The 23753-nt window shown below is 36.5% G+C and overlaps 3 protein-coding genes across 5 annotated transcripts; all 3 read left to right on the top strand.

The window, feature by feature from the left end:
• On the top strand, nucleotides 519-4487 carry LOC18602116 (protein GAMETE EXPRESSED 3). The gene is made up of 10 exons (XM_018119891.1): nucleotides 519-634; nucleotides 800-984; nucleotides 1084-1416; nucleotides 1565-1811; nucleotides 2158-2442; nucleotides 2559-2645; nucleotides 3077-3109; nucleotides 3193-3252; nucleotides 3332-3474; nucleotides 3842-4487. The coding sequence occupies exons 1-10, from the start codon at nucleotides 523-525 to the stop codon at nucleotides 4442-4444; spliced, it is 2088 nt and encodes a 695-aa protein (XP_017975380.1). The 5' UTR covers nucleotides 519-522; the 3' UTR covers nucleotides 4445-4487.
• LOC18602115 (zinc finger CCHC domain-containing protein 8) lies at nucleotides 5217-12230 on the top strand. 3 transcript variants are annotated; one of them, XM_018119892.1, is made up of 9 exons: nucleotides 5217-5320; nucleotides 6182-6622; nucleotides 6811-6892; nucleotides 7076-7151; nucleotides 7958-8038; nucleotides 8457-8593; nucleotides 9252-9507; nucleotides 10648-10711; nucleotides 11301-12230. In XM_018119892.1, the coding sequence occupies exons 2-9, from the start codon at nucleotides 6187-6189 to the stop codon at nucleotides 11948-11950; spliced, it is 1782 nt and encodes a 593-aa protein (XP_017975381.1). In that variant the 5' UTR covers nucleotides 5217-5320; nucleotides 6182-6186; the 3' UTR covers nucleotides 11951-12230. The 3 variants fall into 3 exon arrangements, with proteins under 3 accessions (XP_017975381.1, XP_007033364.1, XP_017975382.1); XM_007033302.2 differs by having other exon boundaries at nucleotides 6182-6628; XM_018119893.1 differs by lacking the exon at nucleotides 5217-5320 and having other exon boundaries at nucleotides 6186-6714.
• Nucleotides 13681-23198, top strand: LOC18602114 (histone acetyltransferase HAC12). The gene is made up of 15 exons (XM_007033300.2): nucleotides 13681-13801; nucleotides 14936-15266; nucleotides 15365-15589; nucleotides 15857-17415; nucleotides 18221-18520; nucleotides 18613-18891; nucleotides 19404-19532; nucleotides 19701-19901; nucleotides 20012-20154; nucleotides 20268-20571; nucleotides 21225-21364; nucleotides 21666-21744; nucleotides 21845-22234; nucleotides 22500-22714; nucleotides 22810-23198. Exons 2-15 carry the CDS (start codon nucleotides 14945-14947, stop codon nucleotides 22907-22909), a joined length of 4386 nt encoding a protein of 1461 aa, XP_007033362.2. The 5' UTR covers nucleotides 13681-13801; nucleotides 14936-14944; the 3' UTR covers nucleotides 22910-23198.

The following is a 23753-nucleotide window of genomic DNA, read 5'->3' as shown; positions in this document are numbered from 1 at the left end:
AAAGCCTAGAGGAGTTGCACATCTGTTAGGAAAGGGGTGGCTTAAAGAACGGTTAAAAGGACAGCAGTTATGTTATCCAATATCAGCAATTTTAGGAAACCGAGGACGTGCTCTGGTTACGAGGATGATGTGGCATATAAAGGAAACTTACAACCAAGAATAAATACAAATTCTGAAGACAAAGGAAGGGTTCCAGAAAATAGTTTCTAGCACTTTAATCTTCAATTACTAGTTCTTTCAATGCTGTAATTTGATCAGATTAAGATTGCAAAGCTTTTTGAACAGATTTAGCAAACTTCACCCATGTGCGGTAAGCCGGAAAGAGAGCCTTAAACCGTTTGTAACATGTAGATGCAACTCCAAGGCGGTGAATTATTGATTCAAGATACTTCTTTTTACCCGCCAAAACCCAGGGCAGTTAAGAAACCGTTTTACCCTTTTCCTTTTTTCCAATATGAAGTGCAGAACCTGGTGAACCTCACTGTCAAAATCAACAACTTGCATTCCCTCAAAAGTCTCTTAATGCCTGCAATCCATTTCCTTCTCTCCTTCCTCTTCATGGTCGCTTTTGATTTCGGGATTGCTCAGTCCACATGGTCCCAGAATTACCCACATTATCCGCACTTGTTTTCAGGTTCTTTCTCCCTCATTGCTTCTCTCTTTGTAATCTAATGTTAACTGCACACCACTTTTTTCATAATATTTTCCAATCTGTTTCTCTTCTATTGAGCTCTAATGAGTAACCATGCTAATAAGCTAATCGATGCTATTGTCTTTTGTGTGTCTCTGTGTGTGTCAGGTGAAGCACGTTTCAGAAGTCCTAATAGGCTTTCAAAACCTTTAATCGGAGACGGTGGAAGAATTTATGCTTGTTCCGAGAAGATGTTATTAGCATTTGAAAATAATGGTTCCATTGCTTGGTTGTTGCCTTTGAGTTTCAAATGCAACATGTCTAAAGCCCCAGTTCATGGGGGTACAGGAAAGGTCAGGACTGAGCAATGTCATATTGCTACTTTAAATGGTTTCTTTTTTTTTTAAAAAAAAAAAGAAATTTCTGAATGTGGTTATTGTTGATTTTGCCAGCAGATATATTTGATTGCAGAAAACAGAGTACTCAAAATTAATATTATGAAAATAGGAACTTCAGAACCCGCGATCCAAGTTTTCTTTGGTCCTGGACCTGGTCAGCAAGGAGGAGATGAAATTGTTGGGCTTGCTGTAAGCACGTTGAGTTCATCTGTGTTTATCAATGTTAAAAATCGGGGTTTGTTTGCGTACATGATGCGGGGACACCTACTTTGGAGTGCTGGACCTGTGCTAGATCAGTATGGCTACAAGCAAGGTTGCAGGAAAGATGTTTCAGATTGTTATTTTGCTTCGGTCCCTGTGATTGCTCAATGTGAGGCTAGTATCTATGTAAGGTCTGCTTCCTTTCATTGCCCCATTAAGAATCTACAATAAATAACCCCAATATTTTCGGTGGTAATTTCTATGAGGAAGGGGGGCATCTCTTAAGGTTGTACATGCCTCCTGGGATGATGTTTTCATGTTTTTGCGTCTGCAGATCTCTAATACTAAAGGGGAACTTTACTCTCTGTCGGTTCGTAGTCCTTACTTTAAATGGATTCAGGACTTAAGCTCATTTGATAAGGTTTATACTGTTACACCTGGAAATAATGGCCGCTTGTATGTTACTGTACCGGTTAAGTCTCTTATCCTGGCTCTAGACGTGTCTTCGGGAAATGTCCTCTGGCAGAAAAGTGTTGGGCCGTTAAGCACTGCGGAATCTTCACTATTGGTTGATTCTTATGGTCAAGTTTTTCCATCCTTGCTTCCAAATTTAGCTTCTTGTGAAGTTTTCTACTTTTAATTTCTCATTCTTATCTTTTCTAGTAACACAACACAGCACTGATACGTAGCAGGACTGATACCATCTTCCAAGATCTGTTTCACTTGTTAGACATTCTTTCTTTGCAAAATTCACTAGCATCACCCTTTGCATATTACTGGGCGATCAACATCTCCTGCCCATTGTTTTTATGGTATCACTGTTCTGTTTAGTCCTGATTATCATTATATACCTGCTGTGGCCTTACTTCAGAATTCTGTTTTTTCTCATCATCTTATTGTTTTTAACTTGCTCGTTGAAAACAGCAGGTTGGGTGACAATCGGTTCATTGGATGGATTCCTGTACTCATTTTCACCTACTGGGACTCTGAAGAAATTTCCAAAAGCAGCTGCATTAGAGTATGTGATCCAATATAGTCCTTCCCTTGATTGCTCTGGCTATGCAGTATATTTTTGTCATACAGAAATGGAGGGAAAAGTTATCCACACGAATGATCAATACACTCACGTCTCAGCAATGAAACCCAAACGTTCAGTCTTTACCCTGATGGTTCCAGCTACTGGCAAAATCTATTGGTCTGAAAGCCATCATGGTGATTTACTTTTTTCCTTTATCATCATTATGTGGATTATGTAATTGATTTCTCCATGCTCATACGCAAGTTCTGGCATACATATTCTCAGTGCTTTCTGTGGTTGATTCTATCAGGCCAGCTTTTATCCTCATTGTCTACGAGTGATCTGCAGAACTTTGTAGTGGATGAGGGCATGCTTCTTGCTTTTGTCACTGCTTCGCGTGAGATACTTCAATCTAGTCTTATCCTACTTCCATGATATATAGAATCAATATTGCCATGTGAATACATTATCTTCCATTTCAATATAGGGAAACTTGAATCGTTTGATCAAACCACTACCGTTTTCTCTAGAAAATCTGTGTTGAAAAGCAAGAAAATTTTCTATTGTACAAAACTCTGTTGCCATATATATTATCGGCATGTAGGCATTAAGTTTTCTGTAACGTCCCAGTACTATTCTGCAATCTACATGGAATACGTTTAGAGTCTCATAGATTGACCATAATCTTCCAAGAAAGTTTGAAGTCAATACCTCTTTACTGTATAAACACAAGCCTATGAATAAAATTACTTTAAATAAAAACACTCTAGTACTGTAATTAAGCTGTGATGTCAATAAATTTACATGCTGTTTTTGTGGTTGATGTAGAGACGGGCAACCCGCTACCTTGTCGCAGCAAGGGTAACTGTTCTTATTTAACACCTTGTCAAGTTTTCTTGCTTCTTTAATTAGTACATGGACACATACTCTTAAATTGTCACCAGGTCTAAAGCTTGCATCTAGCTGCTCCCAAGGAACAAGCAAGCATCTCAATATCTATACAGGTAACCAACAACTGAAATTACTTCTAGAATCAAATGCACTGAAGGGTTAAGAATGGCCAAATTGTCACTTCTCTTCCAGGTAATAAAAGGGCTGTACTAATCTTCCTTTTATTCGAGTCCCTACTCTTAGTAGCTTTAGCTGCAGTCGTGCGGTTCTGTTGTGTCTTTTGGAGGAAAAAGAAGCTTCAAGATCAAGACCTTGGACGCTTTCTAGAAAAGCGAGTAAGTTCTAAGTTTCGTTCCTTGTTCTTGTCAGTCATTTTACACAAGAAGGGGGAGTAGGAAAATTGGATAGATTGCCTGAAAATTACAGAGTGATATGTTTACTGAATAGAATAGAAAAGATAAAGCTATACAGGTTGACAAGGTTATTGATTATGCCAAAAATAACCATCCCCTTGGTTAAAACTTATAAGTAGCATGTAAAAGAAGAATCCCAATCAAAAAGAAAAGTGGAGCAGGTTTTTCATTCTCCATTGGACTTTCACATATTCGCCCTTTAATTGACAAAATATGAACTTATTGATATTTATACCAAATGTTTTGCCTCCAAGGCTTGCCTTCATGACTAGCCAATTTGGCCTTTCAGAGATCTCTCCAACTTAAGAAGAAAGCAATTGATAGGACAATTACAGAGTTTAAGCAGAAGGCTGCAAATAAAGCAGTGGCCAATGAAGCAATAGAAAAACTTAGCGATTTGGTTCGAGGAAGGCAAGGCATTGAGAGAAAGCTATCAACAACTTACAGCTTGGGCAGGGATGGAGAAGGGTCCAAACCAAAATCTCTCCTCCCATTATATGGTGGAAGAACAAGAAGCTATTCTTTCCAAAGGGCAGAGAAAGAAGGTGTTACAATTTTCCACACTCTAAGCAATACATCTTCTGAAGGAAGCAGCACTGAGAGGGAAATTAGTTCAGATTCTGAAGAAGAGGAGGAGCCAGTTTTCACGGCCAAGGCAAAGGCACCCATCGAACCTGAAAGTTCAAGTGAAGACGAGCACCTGGGAGGAAAATATGAACGAAGTCCAGCAGAGCCAGCTTCCAGCTCTAAAGGGTATATGCATCCGCTTTCTGTGGAGCAAGAATCAGGGGACGAAAAGTTGCATGATGAGGGAGTGATGGTGGAATCCATGAAAAGCAGTAGCAGAAGCATTTGGTTAAAGAGGAGAAGGACCTTGTCTTCATCTAACTAAAAACTAGATATTTAGTAATTTTTAAAGTAAAATAACTAATACAATTTTATTTTTATATGCCATTTAATTATCTTATTAAAATTTTATGTAATTTTACTAATATTATTTATTATTATAACTTTGAGGTACATATATATTTGGTAATAAAAAACTTTGAGATATTTTTGTGTATAGAAAAATGAAAATGCATAAATCATCGCCGACCTCACTCTCTTTCAATAAGTTCAAGTTTATACTCTAGGATGCCATTAAATGGTAAGGACCTTCAGAAACTCAGTAGGATACCTGAAGTCTTCATCTCTGATGCCCGGTGAAGATTCAAACAAGGAATCACAGCTTAAGTACGTTTTGAAATCATCGAACGGCACGAAAACATGAATTAGAGTCGAGTCATGGAATCATTGAAGGGAGTGACTATAGCTCTTTGTTGTGAGGATTCTGTTTCTCTGAAATTAGCACTAAAGTCTGAATAAATAGCTCAACAGAGAGTTGAAATGAGATCATCGGTTGCAGGAAGTAACATTTTGATGCCGTGCGTGTATCACCAATCCAAATCAGCCGCAATACTTTCTCCGCGACCGTCACCCGCATCCGGAATCCATGGAACAAACTCACTGATGTCATGCCTTGCAGCTTCACCAACAGTGAATTAGACCCAGCCCAAGCCGCAACCCTTGGAAACCCACAAAAAGCCCAAGACCATGAATAGAAAAGGACAGCTGTCACCTCCATATTTGTAAGATTAAAGATTGAGATGATTGGAAAATCCTACAACTAAAGGAAGCGAGCGCCTTCAATTTTTTTCTATTCTTTTTCCCGTTGACAATCTTAGAAGATTCGCCAGTCACTGATTCACCTTCTTCCTCATTCTCAAAGGTAAAAAAAAAACCCTAAACACCTCATTTATTGCGTAGTTTTCCTTCTCTTTCTCTTTCCTTTGGCGAATTTAGATTAAGATTCGTTCCTCTCTCTTTCTCTTTTCCTTTGGGAAAATTCGATTAAGATTCGTTCCTTCAATTTTCTCTTCTTTTTCTAACTTAGAAAAAGATTTAGAATATTAACCTTTAAGTAACTTTGGGTCTATAAGGAATTTCATTCTTATTTCCTCACTACTCAAATTTTAGAACTAAAAGAAACAAAACATATTCACACTTGATGTTAAGGAAACTTAAAGAGGTTTAGATTAGTTAAGATTAGTTATGGTTTAATGCCTTTGATCTTTGAACTGTCGCAGAAAGTCTTTCATTTTTGAAATATGCTTCTTTGTTTAAATTAGTTGAATGCCTTTGCCTGCGCCCAGGATCAAGCTTTTAGTTGTGTCTTGATTTTCTATTGAGTAAATTTGCCTAATACAGGTCTCTTGTCTTATTTCTGTTAGTTAATTAGGTAAGGCACCGTTTAATTGTTGTTTTTTTCTACTTGCTGGATCAAAAATAAATGATGTTCTTCCAAGAATTATATTAGAGGATGCATTTTTTTTTTTTACTTTGGTGTGCAACAATTAAGTTAGAATTGGGTGTTGTGTTCTAGTCATTTGTTCATCTTTTATCAATTATGCTTTTGATTTCTAGTAACTTTTTAGGATGCAAAAACCAAGTAGTAGAAGCAACAATCAAAATCGGAGCCTAATGTAAATAATGTTGATGCTCTAAGATTTAATCTCTCTGTTTGTGATGGTAATTGGTAATGTGGTGATTAATTTGTAGTATGCTGATGGGGGGGTTTTGTCTCATGCAGTAAGTATGGAAGGTCAGGATATAATTAACCTTCCTGCTTCTAGCAATTCATCTGGAAGTGAGAGTGGTGAACTTCGTGATTTGGATGATGGACCTTGTCAAGTGGGTTCTCAACCGAATAATGCTGAGACTAAAGATGGTGAAGGAAAAGTGGAGAGCCTGGAGGTGAATGAAGGTGTTATAAAAAATCCTCAGAGCGATTTAATTGTGGAAACGGAGGTCGACAACACTCTTGTTGATGATTCATCTGACATGCAAATAAGTGATGAAATAACTGAAACTGTGAGAGTTAAAGAGACATTGGAGGGCTTAAGCTTTGGAGCGCATTCTGCATATTTTACAGCTGATGAGAAAATGGATGGCTTAAGCTCTTCAGTGCCTACTAAAAAGCGCCGTCTTGATGCCCAAAATGGAAGTCCCATCCAGAACGACATGATGGATGGTATTCGTATCCTGCTTCTCAATTGTTATCCTGAGCTTTTCATTTTTTTTTGTATTCGCCAAATCTAATGCAAGAGCTGTGCTTCTGTAGTAGTATGTTCCATAAACTCAATTCTATATGAACAGAAATAAATTTTTCTCTGCAGCCTATGGTATGATGATTTTGTTTTTCATAATTCAATGTGCCAGCTATATCCGGTGTTAAGAGACCCCGGATGACATTTGATGACCAGCAACCTTCTGTTCATATTGTGTATAATTTCTTAACAAGGTTAGGGCTGGAGTAAGGGTTATTACTTCTGAAAACCAAAGACTTAAAGCTTCACATTTTTTTTTCCTTGGAGTTATGTTTAACAGACAAGCATAGGACTTCCTAAAATATAGAATGTTTGGGAACTATTTTGCATTCTTATTAGTTATGTTCTTATTGCTATCTCCTTTCACCCTTTTCCAGAGCTAGTAAACAGAAGCTTGAGGAACTTTTGCAGAAGTGGTCAGAGTGGCAAGCTGAACATGGCACTTTATCCCCAGTAAGTCTGGTTAAATTTTTGGTTTTTTATGTTTTTTTGCCTCCATTTCTCTCAATAGTTAAAACGTCTGTCTACTGTAGAACTGAGGGTAGAACATGGATTCACCTTTCTTTCTTAAATTCAATTAGATTACCTTGCCTTGGTTTATGATGCCCTTTCACCAGATTGCATTTTTTTTTTTTTTTGAGGTATTCTGTCAATGAATGCTTGAGAACCTGTTGGCAAATTTTTATGTTTTACTACACCTACATTTTAGACTGAATTAGGTATTGATATGACCTTGTGGAGTTCATTCAGGGTATCTTGCCCCTCTAAGTGTAAGGGCGTTCAATTTTTAGATAGAACTTCTGAATTTAATCATATTCATGTCTTTCAAAGAGATGGAATATGTGAACCAGTGTTTCCTATAAATATCTGCTGGTTACCACTTTTCCTTTGCTCTTGCCTCATTATCTTTTCTTACATAAATTTTATGACAAGTTTGGAGTCAAAATATTCACAAGAAGGAAAAACGAATCGCATTATTTCACTCAAACAGATACATAAACACCAATGTGCTGTCTGTCTGTGTTGAAAGATGGATGGATGTGTGCATAATTGTTTGATATGTGCATGTGTGTGTTTTGATGGATGGGTGTGTGTGCCATTAATGTATGCATGCAAGTGACTATGCACAGATGGATTGACGTATGCGCATGTTAACACACAAGTGCACATGTGCATGCATTCAGCATTTACATTGTTAATATAGTGCAGCCATTTTATCCTTGACTTGAGTGCAACTGAATGTAATTCTATCTGTTCAGGATGAAAACGAACTTATAGAATCAGGAGAAGAGACGTACTTTCCTGCTTTACGTGTTGGTGCAGAGAAGCCCTCCACTGTGGTAAGCTTGTCTCTGGTTTTCTAGATTTTCAGTTTTGTGGACCAATGTTTGTATTTAGATTTTTGTAATTGGAATAGTTTTTATTATATATATTTTTTGACCTTTTAGTTTTCTTTCTTTAATGTCATTTACTAACTAGTTTTATGTAATATCTTCTTAATTATCTACATTCTTAGTTATGAGTAAAATGTTTTCATTTTTCTTGAAGAAGGTAGTGTGTTTGATTATATAGTCAGCGATTTTGACATTGCAACCGTTACCATTCCTCCATTAATATTTGTAGTCCAAAAATTGTGCACATTGCTGCTGCTTAAGGTCTGCATTTTCTGTTCCAAGAAGGGCTGATGCATTGTATGAGTGTTTGTTGAATTTTTTCTATGTTTTGGTTTGATTTTAATTTCTTTTTCGGGGTTTGTAGTCATTCTGGATAGACAACCAAACAAGGAATCCACGTGATACAGAGATCATCACATTGGATAGTAACATTGTGCCTCTTTATGATCGTGGATATGCAATGTGTTTGACTTCAGCAGATGGTTCAAGTAATTTAGAAGGGTAAATGCTCATCTGGGCTTTGATATGCAAATAATGTTTGCCATGTAAAAGGAAAATGATATGCAAATTTGTTATATGCATTGAGGACTCCATTGTATGCGCTTGCACTTTCATGACTGCTTTGTAGCTCATAATAGCTTTTACAATTTAGGATTAATTGTGTGCTTACAATTAATGCCTACAAATTCTCAGCGGAGAAAAAAAAAAGGAATGCATACTAATTAATATTTTTTTCATTATTTGACTTACTATGCTCTTGTTAAATCTCATTGTTGCTTAATTGCATGGTCAATACTGACTTATTTAGCAGTGTAGGGCTGCAGGTGTATTATGATCTGTGAGTGCCTCTGCATTTGTCAATTATGTGACGGTTTATTTGCTCTGATATATTGGATATAGGTTTTTGAATATTAACCTTTTTAGCAAGTGTCTCTGTTTTTTATTAGGAATTTTGTCTTTGTTGAGTTATTGCAATATTGTCATGCTCAACTCTTTGATCCTTTGTTTGTGTTTTCTTTTGGGGATCTTAATGGCATGACAATTCATTAAGAAAAAAAAATGGAGACTTGGTTTTCTGTAGATTTATGTATATGTAATGTTTACCCCAGACATCTTAAATGTTCTATGTTTTCTTAACTATGTGTCTTGCATCTTGTAGAGGCTTGGAGATAAAAGATGATGCTTCCCGTTGTTTCAACTGTGGTTCTTATAGTCATTCCCTGAAGCAATGCCCGAAGCCTCGTGACAATCTTGCTGTCAATGCTGCTCGAAAGCAGCACTACAAATCTAAACGAAATCAGAATACTGGTTCTCGCAATGCAATTCGATATTACCAGAGCTCTCAAGGTGGAAAGTATGATGATCTAAAGCCAGGTGTTCTTAGTGCTGATACACGACAATTATTGGGCCTTGGGGTAATATTCTCCCTCAATTCCATGATAACCACGTGCCTGCCCCTGTCTTTTTTGTGGTATTTTGTGATAATACAACCAAATATTACAAGGAAAATGGCAAAGATTTTGTGTACAATGCTAAAGTTCCCAGTCATCATACATTTGATAAGTTGAGGCCTTCAAATAACCAGCATCCAGTTCCCAAAGTTCTTGATGTTTTCTGTTTCATCATTTCTGTTGGGGATTTTTCCAACATCTTTTTATATGCTAAAAACGGGGGCTTATCAAGGCACTTCAGGGTTTTTTTTTTTTTTCTGAAAAACCCCTCATTGTGCTATTAGCATTAATAACAAGCATGTCTACTTCACTACTAGATGCTAAATAGATAGCTAAGGATCACATTCACCTTTACTTGTCTTAGTTAATTGGCATGGACAATTGACTTATTCACCTTCAGAAGCTGTAGGAATTTTAGTCATGTTTAAGTGTTTGAAGTTTGGTTTGGCCTTTAATAGATATCAAATTGAACTGATATAGAACCAGTCTTTTGTAAAAATTCTGCCCAACAGTGGTGTGGACTGTGGATCATTTTGATCAACCTTTTGATTCTGTTTTCCTCTCCAAACTGAAAGTTTGTGTTTTGAACACACTAATTCAATGCATAGAAAAATAAAATTGTGAAATTTTATGTCATTTATTCTAATCATTAAAATCATCACAAGGCTTAATGAAATGCAGAGTTATTCGGGCATAACCATAAAAAAGTTGCATAAGCTTGAATTTGCAAATTTTTTCAATTTTTCCTCTTCTACAAAATATGTCTGCTTGAGTGTTGATTCATTTAAAGGTTGTGGTATTCGTATGGTAGTTACTAAGTTTTCAAATGAATTGTTCGGGATTTTTTTTTTTGTTTAATTTTCTCCCATACATTTGTCAACAAGAAGTCAGCTTCTCAATTTTCAGGTATTTTAGGGACATATCTTCTCACTTCTTTCCTTTCCTATCTCTTTTGTTGATTTTAATGGAAAGCAGATGTCTTTCTGGCTAAACATGGAGGAAATTAACTTTTCTACACATCTATATATTTAATTCAGTATTAGTGACTCTTTTTAAGTTGTTATCTGTTTTGCCCTTAAAATTTTTGTTTATATGCTTTCACAGGAGTTTGATCCACCACCTTGGCTTAACAGAATGCGAGAAATTGGATACCCAACAGGATATCTAGGTAACTAGATACATCACATCTATAGACATAATCTTTATTTATGGTTAAGAGTGTTGAAGCGTTGTTGGTAAATATTCAATAATCTGAAGAAATTTGAATCTGCTGTCTGGTGAAGGGCCTTGCCAATTGTCCCACCTAATTTGCCCCAACTATTTGCACCATCTGATGTCGGAATAGCTATTGGACACATCCATGGTGTGGCCTACCAATTCATGAATATATGTGAGGGTTTTGACTAATAAATTTTTACGGGTTAATTGCAGCAAATAATTGGAACAGTAAATCCTAAGGGCTCCACATCTTATGCATCAACAAAGTAAAAAATAGAAGCAAAGTATTCTGTTGATGTAAAAAAGACACGAAGGAAACAAATCCTATTGACTTCCAGGCCAATTAAAAATGGCTTATCTTTGTAGCTTTAAATTTTTGACTATTTTCTAATCTCAAACCACTGTATTTAGATAGAATTAGTGGATGCGAGTCAGTCCTAATTGTTTGTGTTAGCAGCTTAAACATTGCCGAAATTTGACTTGTCATTTGTTATTCTGTCATGCTATTTTACAAATTGACTATTTGCAAACATGTTCAGCTCCCGATGATGAGGATCAGCCATCAGGAATCACAATTTATGCTGATGGAGAAACCAATGAAGAACAGGAAGATGGGGAAATTACTGAGGTTGTGCATGCTGAACCAGAGAAGAAAATGACTGTTGAATTTCCAGGAATAAATGCACCAATCCCTGTAGAGGCAGATGAAAAACTTTGGGCACCTGGTTCTTCAAGTTCTGAATCATCTAGGAGTAGGTCACACCGTAGATTACACCATTCTTCTGAACCTGGCAGCAGAGGGCATCATCATGAGAGAAGGTATTTGGGGGATTTTGAAGATGAAGGGCCTCCAGGGGTTGATACTAGATTTAGCTCATCTTATCCCCCAAGGTATGGTAATTATGATTCTCCTCACAGTTTTCACAGTCCAAGAGATCCTATTCCAAGGCCACGAAGCCCAACCTTGGGGAGGTCCAATTCTGACAGGGGTAGGAGTCCTTTGGTATATGAAGATTTTGCAAGTCATGGTTCCTATAGTTCCACACACCACTCATTGTCAGATAGGCGAACATCACCGAGAATTCATGGCTCAGCCAGATTTGAAAGTGAGATTGATGAAAGATGGGAGAACAGCTACCCTGATTATTCATCTCGGTCAAACAGTCACCGATATCGCAGCAGGTGGTGAATGGCATTGTTGTAACTTTTGTTTTTGTCACCAGATTTTATCATTGCTTAGTATTTACTTACCCCATGAGGCCATAACTCCCTTCTTTAGGACGGTGCGCTACTGCTACTGTTGGTTGTAGCGTAACTTGTAAAGATTTCTGAACAGATGATGTATACATGTGATTTCATGGCACCAGATGGGGTGGGGTCATTGTACAATAAGTTAGATAGGCCTCAGATGAATTTAAAGGATTTCTTTTGCTTAGATGTATTCAATGTCAGTCTGCAGTTATCTTTTATCCCTGGTTTTCCTTGTCTTTTAAGGTTCAGTTGCTGATATGTTATTTAGAGATTTCTTATTTATTCATGAGGGGCAAGACCTGGTGCAAAACAGCGCATTTTGGGGGAGTTTTGATTCCTCTGGGAAACAAGGTAAGCGTTCGGCCAAGTTGATGTTCTTGTTGATGAACAAACAAATTTTGTGGTGTATTCTGGAGCTGGTTCAATTCTATGAATTCACAAGCCAAGTGAAGATATAGCAGTAACGTGAGGAGATGAATATGAAAAAGAAGTGCCATGAAGTGAACCAAGGAACCATTCAGACTAGTTGGAGTTTGGGGTTTAATTCCATTCTTCAATTGAAGTTGTAAGGCTTTTATTATAGTTGTATAACTATGGTGAAAATTGGAGGGAACAAAGGAAATGAATTTATAATACAAGTTACATGCAAGGAAACCGTTATTTTAGATCTGCTATTAGTCGACCATATCTAGAATAACTACTGTTTTTTCCTTATAAGAAACATGTACCTATCATCTGTTGGCAACCTAAGTCGAGTTCCCAGGATTTTGTTTTAGAAAAAATTAAAAATAATACATTTGCATCCAAACAACACGTGAGAATCACTTAACAAAATTAAAATAATATTCTTCAGAGGGTCCTCAAACGTTTTAATAGACTAGTATCACATTTTCATATTTGATTTAGAATATTATCATAAAAATATCCTTTTCATGAAAATGACCGTCCCATAATCAATGCAAATGTGATTCCTATTATAAGTAGAAAGAATATAACTTTCCCATTGATCAGAGAAAGTTACAATTATTTTTCTTCTTAATTTAGCCCTACTCCCACCATTCATATATACTTTTTTTTTTCTTTTTCATTATTTGCATACAGAATTATCACCACTACTAGTTAAGAAGAAATTGTTTACAAACAAATAAAATACTACTACTAATATTAATAAAAGCATTTGCTATTTATTTTTTAAAAATAAAAGCCAAAACTCATTAACCAAAGCAGTTCAATGACAAAAAAAAAATCAGAAAGCTCTTTGGATAATGTGTTTTATTATTCTTGTAATAATTCTAAGCATTATTAATAAAAATAATTATTTTTTGATAGTTTTAGACATTACTACAAAAAAATAAAAATTTAGTAACTTCACATAATTAAAATTTTAAGTAATTAATATTCAAATATTAAGTTATTTTTTTCATGTTATAATTTATTATTTTAAGAGAAAAAATTTGAAAACTTAAAAATTTTATATTAAATTTGTACAGTCCATAAAAAAAACTTTTATTAACGAAATAATAATAGTAATAATCCAGGCCCAATTTTGACTAATACCGAAACGGAAAGCCCATATTTGGGCGGCGTCGCCAGATTGGAAGATGTTCTCTGCTCCTATATATAAACTTTACCTCAGTCAAAAATTCACATTACCCACCAAAGCAAATTTTTTCTCTCTCTGTGGCCCCACTCCAACCTTGGATTGCGAAAGTCGAGGAAAGCGAGAGAACCACCCAAAAAACAACTGAAAAAAAAAAAAAAAGAAAAACTAAACTCAACAAATAAACAGGTCAACCTCTTTTCTCTCTCTCTTTCCTTTTTTTTTAATTATTTTTTAGTCTTTAGGGTTAGGGTTTTAGAATTTTTTGCTTCCCCCGCCAAAATAATCGTACGATTAATTTATTATCCAATCAGTTTCTAAATAAAAAGAAAAAACAAGCTTTTGATTTTGGAAGTACTGTGTTTATGTTTTTATATTGTCATGTTTTTTTTTTTTTTGTGTGTGTGTTTCGTCGTTAATCTGTGTTTTCTGTTTGGTTTTTTGTTTTTTGGGTTTGGTTACTGTTTGTTTTCTTTCGGGGGTTCTTGAAACTGCGAGACGCTGTCGCATTGTCTCTATGTGAAACCCCGGCTTAAAAAGTACTATTAAATAATAATAATAATAATAATAACAAAAAGAAGAAGACGAAGACGAAGGAAATCGAAGCTAAAAAGCCCTAACTCGCAATTGGAATCTAGACGAATCGAATTTAGTGTTGATTAATAAATTCTCTAGGGTTTTGTATGTAAATAAGCTTCTTTTTCAAGAGGAAAAAAAAATTAAAAAAAAACTCGATCTGGTTTGATGTTTTGTAAATTGAGTTATTCAGATTTCTTTGGACCATTTAAGTTATGTTAAGAGCAATTTTGAGATAATGTTGGACTACTTTATTGAAAAAACCTTGCATGTCAAGCTGGTAAATTGAATTTCCTCATGAATTAATTATACAAGAGAGTTTTCTTTTTTTTTTTTTTTGTGGGGGGGGGGTGTGATTGGGTAGTAGAAAGTTTAACGGTAATTGAGAATTTGAATTGTAATCTGGAGGTTTATTTTGCATTTGTGTCAGGTATAACAGTTTATAGTTTAATTTGTGATTGAGTTGATATTAGAAGCAGAAGATAAAGCTTTGTAATGAAATTGTTTTTAGTACGAGAGTAGTTTGTGTTAGAACAGGGAAAACGGGTTGTTGAATATGAATTGATTGATCCTATTTAGGACTTCTTTTTCTTTTTTTTCTCTTCTCAAAGGCCTGTTTAACTTTGACAAATGATAGTAGTAGTTATTTACTCAGAGAAAATCATTCTGCTTGGAGTTTTCTTGGTCAAGTTACTTAGATGTTTGCAGAACTAAGGTTGCTTGAATTTTATTGTTTAATGCTTCTAGGGGGAGTACATGAACCAGCAGACTTTGGAGTACCCTTTCAAAGTTCTTAATGTAAATCCTACTCCCTCGTTCATGCCCAACAGAATGGTGATGCCAACTTCGGGCTTGGTGCAAGATGGCAACTTAGCCATTCCTGATGCTTTAAAAGTTCTTAATGTAAATCCTACTCCCTCATTCATGTCGAACAGTATGATGATGCCAACTTCAGGTTTGGTACAAGATGGCAATTTAGCCATTCCTGGTGGACTTTTTAATCAAAATCAGTTAAATGATGTGACAATGGATTACAAAGAGATTGTTGATGACCCTAATCAATTTGGCTTCTTAAAAGGTTGACTGTCAGCTCTGACAAATTATAATTTTGTTGAATAACTAATGATTTCCATTTATAAACTGAATATCTGATACTTAGAAAATATTCTTCTCCAGAATTCTTTGGTGATAGACACAAGGCACAAACTGCTGGATACACCACTATGGATTGGAATATTGCGCCAGCCTTGGGTATGCTGCCGGTTGAGGGTGAGATGGTCCTTTCCTCCGGACAGGCCTCAACCATCACTAGTTGTTATGGTGGGGATGGCTTTTCTGATGTCGGATCTCTTGAAAGTAGGCCACCCTTTTCAAAGGGAAAATTACTACATCTTTATGATGGTATGTTTCTTGACAGCTATGACTAAGATCTCCACATCTTTATGTTTTTGTTTAGGCAGACTTGACCTGTTTCTACTTTCTATTTCTGTCCATAAAATATTGGTCATTCAATATTTGGCTACAATGTGCTATTTTTCTTAATCATCGTCTCAAAGTTTGAATATTCACTCTGTATTTGTTCATTCTTTGGACATTTTTCCCTATGCTTCTTTTGTTCTCTCTTCCTTTTAACTTATGTATGGTTTTTGCCCATTTGAATTGTATCAGGCAAAATAAATATGATGGATCACATAGGTTGGTTGGGGAATAATCAGAGCTCTGATTCCATGGTTTTCCCACATATACTAGGAGGATCCTTGGCATTTTCTGAAGCAAATACACAGACCTCGCAGGAAATTTTACAGGAACTTTCTGAAGTGCCTGATATATTGCCTGGTCTGAACTCAGCCATGGCTAGTTCAACTATTATTCCGTACATGCAGTCTTCTAGACCATCTGAGGCTGAAGCAAAATGTTCTTTCACTGGAAAAAATCAATCTTACTGTCCAGTAGAGGCAAAAACTGCAGGTCATTTTCCTCAGCTCCCTTTAGAAAATGCACCAGCAGATTCAAGGAATCAATTGACATGGGCTATCCAGCATAGGGTTTTACTTGCTTATATCCAGTACAAGAAATCAATGGTGATTATAGGCAATTCTCAAGTTTCTTTCGTGAACCATATGCATTCTGCAACCTGCAACAAACATGCATGTAAATGTGAACAATTTTTCTCACTTGTATCACATTTTGATGGCTGTCATGATGCTGATTGTAATATATGCAGTCCTGTTTGGTATAGTTGTGTCACCAATAAACCTCACCCTAAGTTTGAACGTGTAAAAAGAGGTCTTTTAAGGGATGGAGATTCTGACCAGCCCAGCTGTGGTAGTTCAGAAACCATGCAACCTTCTTTGAAGCGTTTGAAGGTAGAAAATCCTCTTTGTCCTAGCTTGACTGAGAATGGTATATGTTGTGCAAAGGCTCCACTGAAGGTTCAACCATGTTATGCCAAGCTTCCACCCTTGCGGCAGTTGCCAGAATCTCCTGTATCTAATAATTCTGAGGTTATGGAGGTGAACATGGAATTGCTACCAAAGCTTATAGAAGCTTCTATGAGCACTAAAGATATTAGTTATAATGTTGCAGATAATTTTCCTATATTGCCTACTGAGAATTTGCCGGGTGCTTCAGAAGTGGTTGTCTGCAGTTATAAATTGGAGGAAACAGATGCTGTTGGCAGTGAAAAAGAAGGGGGTATGGACTTCAGAAGTGATACCGATATTGCAGACAATGTAATAGATCACTCCAACATTTTGGAATCCAATACTTTGCCCAGCTTCTCTGAAGGACTTGCTGCTGGTTATGAAGAGGAAGAAACAGAAGCCAGGACTAATTCCAACCAGGCAGAGCTAGCAATAGAGAATGAGCTCATTACACAAGAATCAAATTGCGGAAAGGAACTTTCTGCTGGTTGTGAAGAGGGAGAAACAGAAGCCACAACTAATTCCAACCAGGCAGCTCTAGCAATAGAGGATGAGCTCATTGCACAGGAATCAAATTGTGGAAAGGAACTTGATGCTGGTTGTGAAGATGGAGAAACAGAAGCCAAGACTAATTCCAACCTGGCAGAGCTAGCAATGGAGAATAAGCTCATTGCACCGGAATTGAATTGTGGAAAGGAAATAGAGTTGGAGAGTCAAACAATAAGGGGTTTGTCCTTAATTGAAAATTTCACAGCCCAGCAAATAAAGGAACATATATCAAGTCTCAGGCAGTGCATAGATCAGGTTTGTGCTTCACTGCTGTTTATTGCTTTTATTGCTTTTATTGCTTTTTGTGCTGCCTTGATTGAGTGCATGGATATTTCTACTTAATCATCAAATGAAAAATGCTGTTAGATGCTTTAACTTGACTAAATCTAGATAGAGTAGACGTCATGCAACTGAAGGATATGCATGCTTGCACACATTCAAACTTCTCATTGGAGTGAATAATATGACAGTCATAGGAGCACAAATAACTTTCTAGATATGCATGCATATCTCACCTTAAGTGCACTTTTAGCCTGTCTGTCACCATGCATTTAACATCATGCCAATGTAGTCCAAATACACTGTTGAACCCCTTGAAATATTAAAAGTTTTCATTTCCTACAGTTTGAAAAGGACGGGCCAGGGGAGCAGGGGGGCAGGGGAATCTTTAGCAGCCATTTTCAGCTATTTAGCTGCCTTAAGGGTGTTGTTATATCGAACTTTTTTTTCTTGACATCTCACTGGAACTTGAACTTTGCTCTTCTTGCTGTTATGGCTGTGTCCATAATTTTCATATCATCTCACTACATGTATTGTTAGCATGGAAGCAGGAAATTTTTGAACGTAGTAATTTACTGAGTCAAAGCTGCATAAGAGTAATGCCAATCTTTTGAATCATTTAGGCAGTTGGTGATTTATGTTGTATTAATATTCTTTGAGGTTTTTTGTTATCCTGAAGTTATTGTCTATATTGTAATTGCTACTGATACCCTTTTTATAAAGCATAAACTTTGCATATGTTTGTGAAGGAGCATTAACATGTCTTCACTTATTCAAATAGGATATACCAAAGAAAGAAAGGGGAAAGAGAATAAGCAATGTCTACAGTGAGAACTCATGCCAGTTGTGTGGAGCAGATAAGCTTTCACTTGCCCCAGCACCAATATATTGTTCATCATGTGGTAATCGTATCAGGCGCAGTGCAAACTATTATATCACACCTGAAGAAAAGGACATCAGAATTTGTCTTTGTACCTCATGCTATAAGGTATCTCGGGGGAGGAGCATCGTGTTTTCTGGGATTGCTCTTTCCAAGGCAAAGCTGGATAAAATTAAGAACGAGGAGGAAGCTGAAGAATCGGTAGGCTAATCCACAGTATTTATTAGCTTTCACAGTCCTAAAAGTTTAAACTGATGAAAGACTCACTTCCTATGGTTGTTGTGTTCCTGCAGTGGGTTCAGTGTGATAAATGTGAAGGCTGGCAACACCAGATATGTGCCCTCTTTAATGATAAAAATGATATGGAAGGAAAAGCTCAGTTCATCTGCCCAATATGCTGCCTAAAAGAAATTCAAAGTGGAGAACGTATGCCCCCACTGATGAGTACTGTTTTTGGTGCAAAAGATCTCCCGTGTACCATGCTTAGTGACCACATAGAGCAAAGACTCTTTAGGCGTCTTCAAAAAGAAAGAGAAGAGAAAGCAAGGGTTACAGGAAAGCGCATTGATGAGGTAAGATGACAACTCATGTGTTATGCTTTGTAGCAACATTGTTGGTATAGTTGTGTATATACAGCTTCTTTTTTTTTGTGCTTTGTTACTGATCATAACTTAAAGTGAAATGCAGATGAGTAGAATATTTTATTAGTGAAATGGAATAATGACTGGAAAGATCATGAATGAAAGATTAGCTAGCCTATATTATTTAATATATTCAACTAATAATAGACAAAGGAATGAATCTTGAAAAGTTAAAATATTTAAGGTTAGACATGACGGTAATTGTTAAATATTGGAGGGTGAAATATATGTTTTCGTTCAAAAATGCATTTAGTTTTTCTGTTGATTTGTCTTCTTCCCTCACCCTTTTGTTTGTGTTTCTTTTATTAAGCATTTTTTTGTTCTCATTTTGACCAGAGTGAGTTTTTTTCATGTTTGACCATTGCATCTTTTTTATCCTTAACAATGTTAGTACTTTGTTTAGCTGCTTCATTGATGGTGTATAATGTTCTATTGTTCACTAGGTTCCTGAAGCAGAAGGTCTTGTTGTTAGAGTGGTCGTATCTGTTGACAAACATGTAAAAGTGAAGAAGCAGCTTTTAGAAATAGTTCAGAATGAGAACTACCCTGCTGAGTTTCCGTACAAGTCAAAGGTAAGATATCTTTTGAAGTTACAAGAACCCTAAAGTTTTTGGAAGATAAGTTTGGTATTCCCAAAGTTTAACATGTAGCCCTGACCTTGAGGTTATCAACAGAGTGATTTCTGCCAGACTGTCTTAATTAGAACCATGTAACCATGAACTTTTGTTTTCCGATTTCAGGTTATTCTTTTGTTTCAGAAGATTGACGGGGTAGATGTATGCCTTTTTAGCATGTATGTCCAGGAGTTTGGCTCAGAATGTGGTCACCCAAATCAACGCTGTGTTTATATTGCATATCTTGATTCTGTGAAGTACTTTAGGCCTGAGACAAAAACTGCAGCTGGAGAAGCTCTTCGAACTGTTGTTTACCATGAAATATTGGTATAGTACATCATTTTCTGCTCCACTTATTAAGGCTTTTCAAAGCGCATTGGTTGTTATGGTTGAATCACTGATATTGTTTCTTGCTTCTGTTCTGTTTCAATCATTAGATTGGATACCTTGAATACTGCAAGAAACGAGGGTTTGCAACCTGCTATTTATGGGCCTGTCCACCTTTGAAAGGAGAAGATTATATCTTAAACTGCCACCCAGAGATTCAGAAAACGCCAAAGACCGATAAGCTGCGGCAGTGGTATCTCTCTCTCTCTCACACACACACACATAGATGTGTGTAGGTGTGTTTGTGCATGCATGTGTATCATTGTTTGCATACGTGTCTTGACTAATAACTATATGCAAGTGTAGGTATCAGTTCATGCTACAAAAGGCTGCTAAAGAGAAAGTGGTGGTTGGTTTGACAAACTTGTATGATCACTTTTTTGTTTCCACTGGGAAATACAACTCCAAGGTGACAGCAGCTCATTTGCCATATTTTGATGGTGACTACTGGTCTGGTGCTGCTGAGGATGTGATAAATAATATTGAGAAAGCAAGTTCAGAAGACCCAAAAAAGATGGGCAAAAGAATAATGTCAAAGAGAACATTGAAAGCTATGGGACACACAAATCCTTCTGGTGATGCCACTAAGGATATTCTGCTGATGCAAAAGGTAAAAATTGCGAACTACCATTCTTTAGTTTTGTCTAAAACAAGTATTAGTTAAATAGTGTTAATTTTACTTGAAAACAGTTACCCTTTTAAAATTGCAAATCTTAGTTGTTGAACAGCCGAGTCAGTTTGCCTATTCAATTAATGAACCAAGCTCAAGTTTAAGTTTTCCATCTTGGTTTTTAGAGAAACCAAGCCAAGCCTGAATGGTTTTTTTAGTTTTGATTTATAGGGCTCATAAAGAAGCTCAATTAGAGAATTTAAACTAAGATTTTGTTAGTGTGTACAAGGTTTTTCTTGTACAATTTTTTAATTCAAAAATTCTACAAATATCTCAAATTAGATACCCATTCAGAAGGAGACAAGCCAGATTTTACACTCTTTTAAGATGGTTTTTTGCCCCTTAACTGACAGCATCATAAACCAATTAGCTGATATTTTGATAGCTCATCTTGACACATATTTTTGGCCAATTCCCCTCATGCTATGAAAGGAGCTTTAGTTTTCACTATTTCTTTGAGCATACTGGAAGTACATGAAGCAAAATTTTAATAATAGCAATTTGATATCTTTGTACGGAATCCTTTTTTTTAAAATTCTGTGTAATTATGCTAGTGACTAAATAATTGATTTCATTGTTCTCTTCTTTGATAGCTGGGGCAAACTATTTTACCTATTAAGGAGGACTTTATCATTGCCCACTTGCAGTTTGTGTGCATACATTGTCATAGAGCTATACTATCTGGATGGCGATGGTTTTGCAGCCTGTGTAAAGGCTTTCAGCTATGTGAAAGGTCATCATTCTTTATCCTCTTATTTATTAGAAGATGCTCTTTGGCAGTTTTTGTGCTTTTTTTTTTTTTCTTATTTACTTCTGGTTAGCACTATATTCCAATTCTTGAAACTCCATTGAGGCATCAAGCTGAGTAGCCTTGACTTTTTGGATTCTTAACTCTTAGACACATGTCCTGTCCAGAATTAAATTTGAGACATAAAGCTATAAAATGATAGAAATATTACCAAGCTTGCCTTATGCACTGCTTCTAGTGTTGTACAAATTGCTCATTGCTCTTTACTCTACACATCATTTTGCAGGTGCCATGATGCAGAGCAAAATGTCTACAAGGATTGCTCTCACACTTTATGTAATGGGGAAAAACACGCACTGTGTAAGGTGAATAACTAGCTCCTGTTGTCTTTGCCTTCATATCTACGAGGTTGGAATATTTATGAATATCTAAATTAAGTCAACTGTATCTCTTACTCTTTTGCAGATTATGGTGGATGATGTGCCTTCTGATACTGATGATACAGATGCCAGTATGGATAATGGTTTATTTGGAAATAGGCATAGTTTTTTGAGCTTCTGTCAGAAGAACAGTCATCAGTTTGACACACTTCGTCGGGCCAAGCATTCCTCAATGATGATCCTACATTACCTTCACAATTCAACCTTGCTGACTGCTGAGACCACCTGTATTATTTGTTACAAGGACACACCAATGGACCAGTCCTGGCTATGTGAGATCTGCCCCAATGTTGCTGTTTGTGCTGCATGTTACCGAAGAGATGGTTGTTCTTTGCATATTCATAAGTTGATTCTGCATTGTTCTGCAGTTGATTCTGCGACCAAAAATAGAGAGGCCAAGAAGAAGGAATTACTGGTATGAAGATCTTGCCAATTTTAAAGCATTGGAAAACATGAACGTTAGCAACTGCTAGTTTCTAAGTTTTTATTCTTTGCAAGATGTCTACAATCTAATAATTTATTTTTGAAAATCATGCATGTGAGCTTCTCAAGGTGTTTAATACAATGTTTCTTCGTGCCATTACTTTCAGACCTGATACTAGTAGGCTATTCTTGCTCGGTAACCTTTTTCATTATAACTTGGCACTTAGATTTAATTAGAATGTTATTTGATGGTGTAGAAAATGCGACTGCTGGATGTTTTGCTGCATGCCTGTCAATGTCGCTCCCCCTGCTCCTACCCTAATTGTCTTCTCATCAAAAAGCTATTCTTCCATGCAAAAAAGTGCACTGTCAGGATTTCTGGGGGTTGTGAGCATTGTAAGAAGATGTGGCTCATATTGAGACTGCACTCCAGAAATTGCAAAGACTCTGATTGTGACGTACCACGCTGCAGGTAATGATACTACTAGCATTCAAAAAGCTCTTCTCACCTAAATAAATCTAAAAGTTTTTTTCCCCTTAAATAACTTATTTGCTTTAAATTCATAGGGATTTAAAGCAACATGTCAACAGCCGTCTGCAACAATTGGAAGAGGCTGCACATGAAGAACCACCGATCGTACCTGATCAGATGGGTCAGAGAATTTAACATCTCAGTTGTACAGTTAGAGTAGGAATGTCACGATGGATACAAGTATATAGCATGTCATAGAGAACAGTTTGAGAGTTACCTAGCGGAGGTCATGAAATCTTTGCTTTCTACCTCGCACTGTTGTATAGCTTCTTAGCATCAATTTTGGTATGAATAGAGAGTGGACACCCCATTTAGGAGGCAGCTTTGAGGCGTAGTGAACATTTCGTGGATGTGCAAGTAATGTAAATAATAATAGTAATAATAAAAATAAAAATAAACTGTTTGGTAATTATATTTTTTATGATATTCAGTGTGTTACTGGGAGATGTAGAATTTTTCTTTGCCAATTTAGAATTTATCCTTTTGTTTAATGAGATAGGGAAGTGGAAGCGAGGAATATTCATTTTATTTTTAACCAGTAATGCAAAGATGGGGGATACAAACAAATTTGTTAAGCGGTTTTGTTTGCAAATTACTATAGAAACCAGTTACCATTCAGGAAAAACCTCCAGTTTTAGCAATGGGTTCAGCCGTCAGGTTGTGGCCAGGGTTGGAACCTTTGATTGGACTTCGGGAATTTAGAGGTGGCAATTTGGCGGGGCTGGTCGGGTGGATCAGATTCCCACTTAGACAAGTGGGGTGGGTAAGTCTTTCAAGTTGATCCGATTGATATCAGCTTTACCAGCTGTAAGTAAGAGTAATGAGCAATGCTGAACTGGAAGGTCTCACCCCCTACCTAGACGGCACCAAGCAAACAATGCATTCTTCCATTTAAGCTGTCCGAAGTTCTCCCAGAACCTTTTAGTCGCATTGATGGCAGCATTGCAACTTATGCCACCACCCCTTAAAAAATTGCTTT

The sequence above is a fragment of the Theobroma cacao genome, chromosome 4 (assembly GCF_000208745.1).
Source record: "Theobroma cacao cultivar B97-61/B2 chromosome 4, Criollo_cocoa_genome_V2, whole genome shotgun sequence".
Classification (NCBI taxonomy): domain Eukaryota; kingdom Viridiplantae; phylum Streptophyta; class Magnoliopsida; order Malvales; family Malvaceae; genus Theobroma; species Theobroma cacao.
Note: the sequence above shows the minus strand (reverse complement) of the source record. Positions and strands in the feature narration are given on the sequence as shown.

Excerpts from the sequence above, each read along its gene's own strand:
- LOC18602116 (XM_018119891.1), top strand. The coding sequence starts at position 523 with ATGCCTGCAATCCATTTCCTTCTCTCCTTCCTCTTCATGGTCGCTTTT. Across the intron at positions 2,443-2,558 it reads TTGGTCTGAAAGCCATCATG|GCCAGCTTTTATCCTCATTG; the intron begins GTGATTTACTTT and ends TGATTCTATCAG. Across the intron at positions 2,646-3,076 it reads TGCTTTTGTCACTGCTTCGC|AGACGGGCAACCCGCTACCT; the intron begins GTGAGATACTTC and ends TGGTTGATGTAG.
- LOC18602115 (XM_007033302.2), top strand. The coding sequence starts at position 6,187 with ATGGAAGGTCAGGATATAATTAACCTTCCTGCTTCTAGCAATTCATCT. Across the intron at positions 6,629-6,810 it reads CGACATGATGGATGGTATTC|CTATATCCGGTGTTAAGAGA; the intron begins GTATCCTGCTTC and ends TCAATGTGCCAG. Across the intron at positions 6,893-7,075 it reads GTGTATAATTTCTTAACAAG|AGCTAGTAAACAGAAGCTTG; the intron begins GTTAGGGCTGGA and ends ACCCTTTTCCAG.
- LOC18602114 (XM_007033300.2), top strand. The coding sequence starts at position 14,945 with ATGAACCAGCAGACTTTGGAGTACCCTTTCAAAGTTCTTAATGTAAAT. Across the intron at positions 17,416-18,220 it reads TCAGGCAGTGCATAGATCAG|GATATACCAAAGAAAGAAAG; the intron begins GTTTGTGCTTCA and ends TTATTCAAATAG. Across the intron at positions 21,745-21,844 it reads AAAAACACGCACTGTGTAAG|ATTATGGTGGATGATGTGCC; the intron begins GTGAATAACTAG and ends ACTCTTTTGCAG.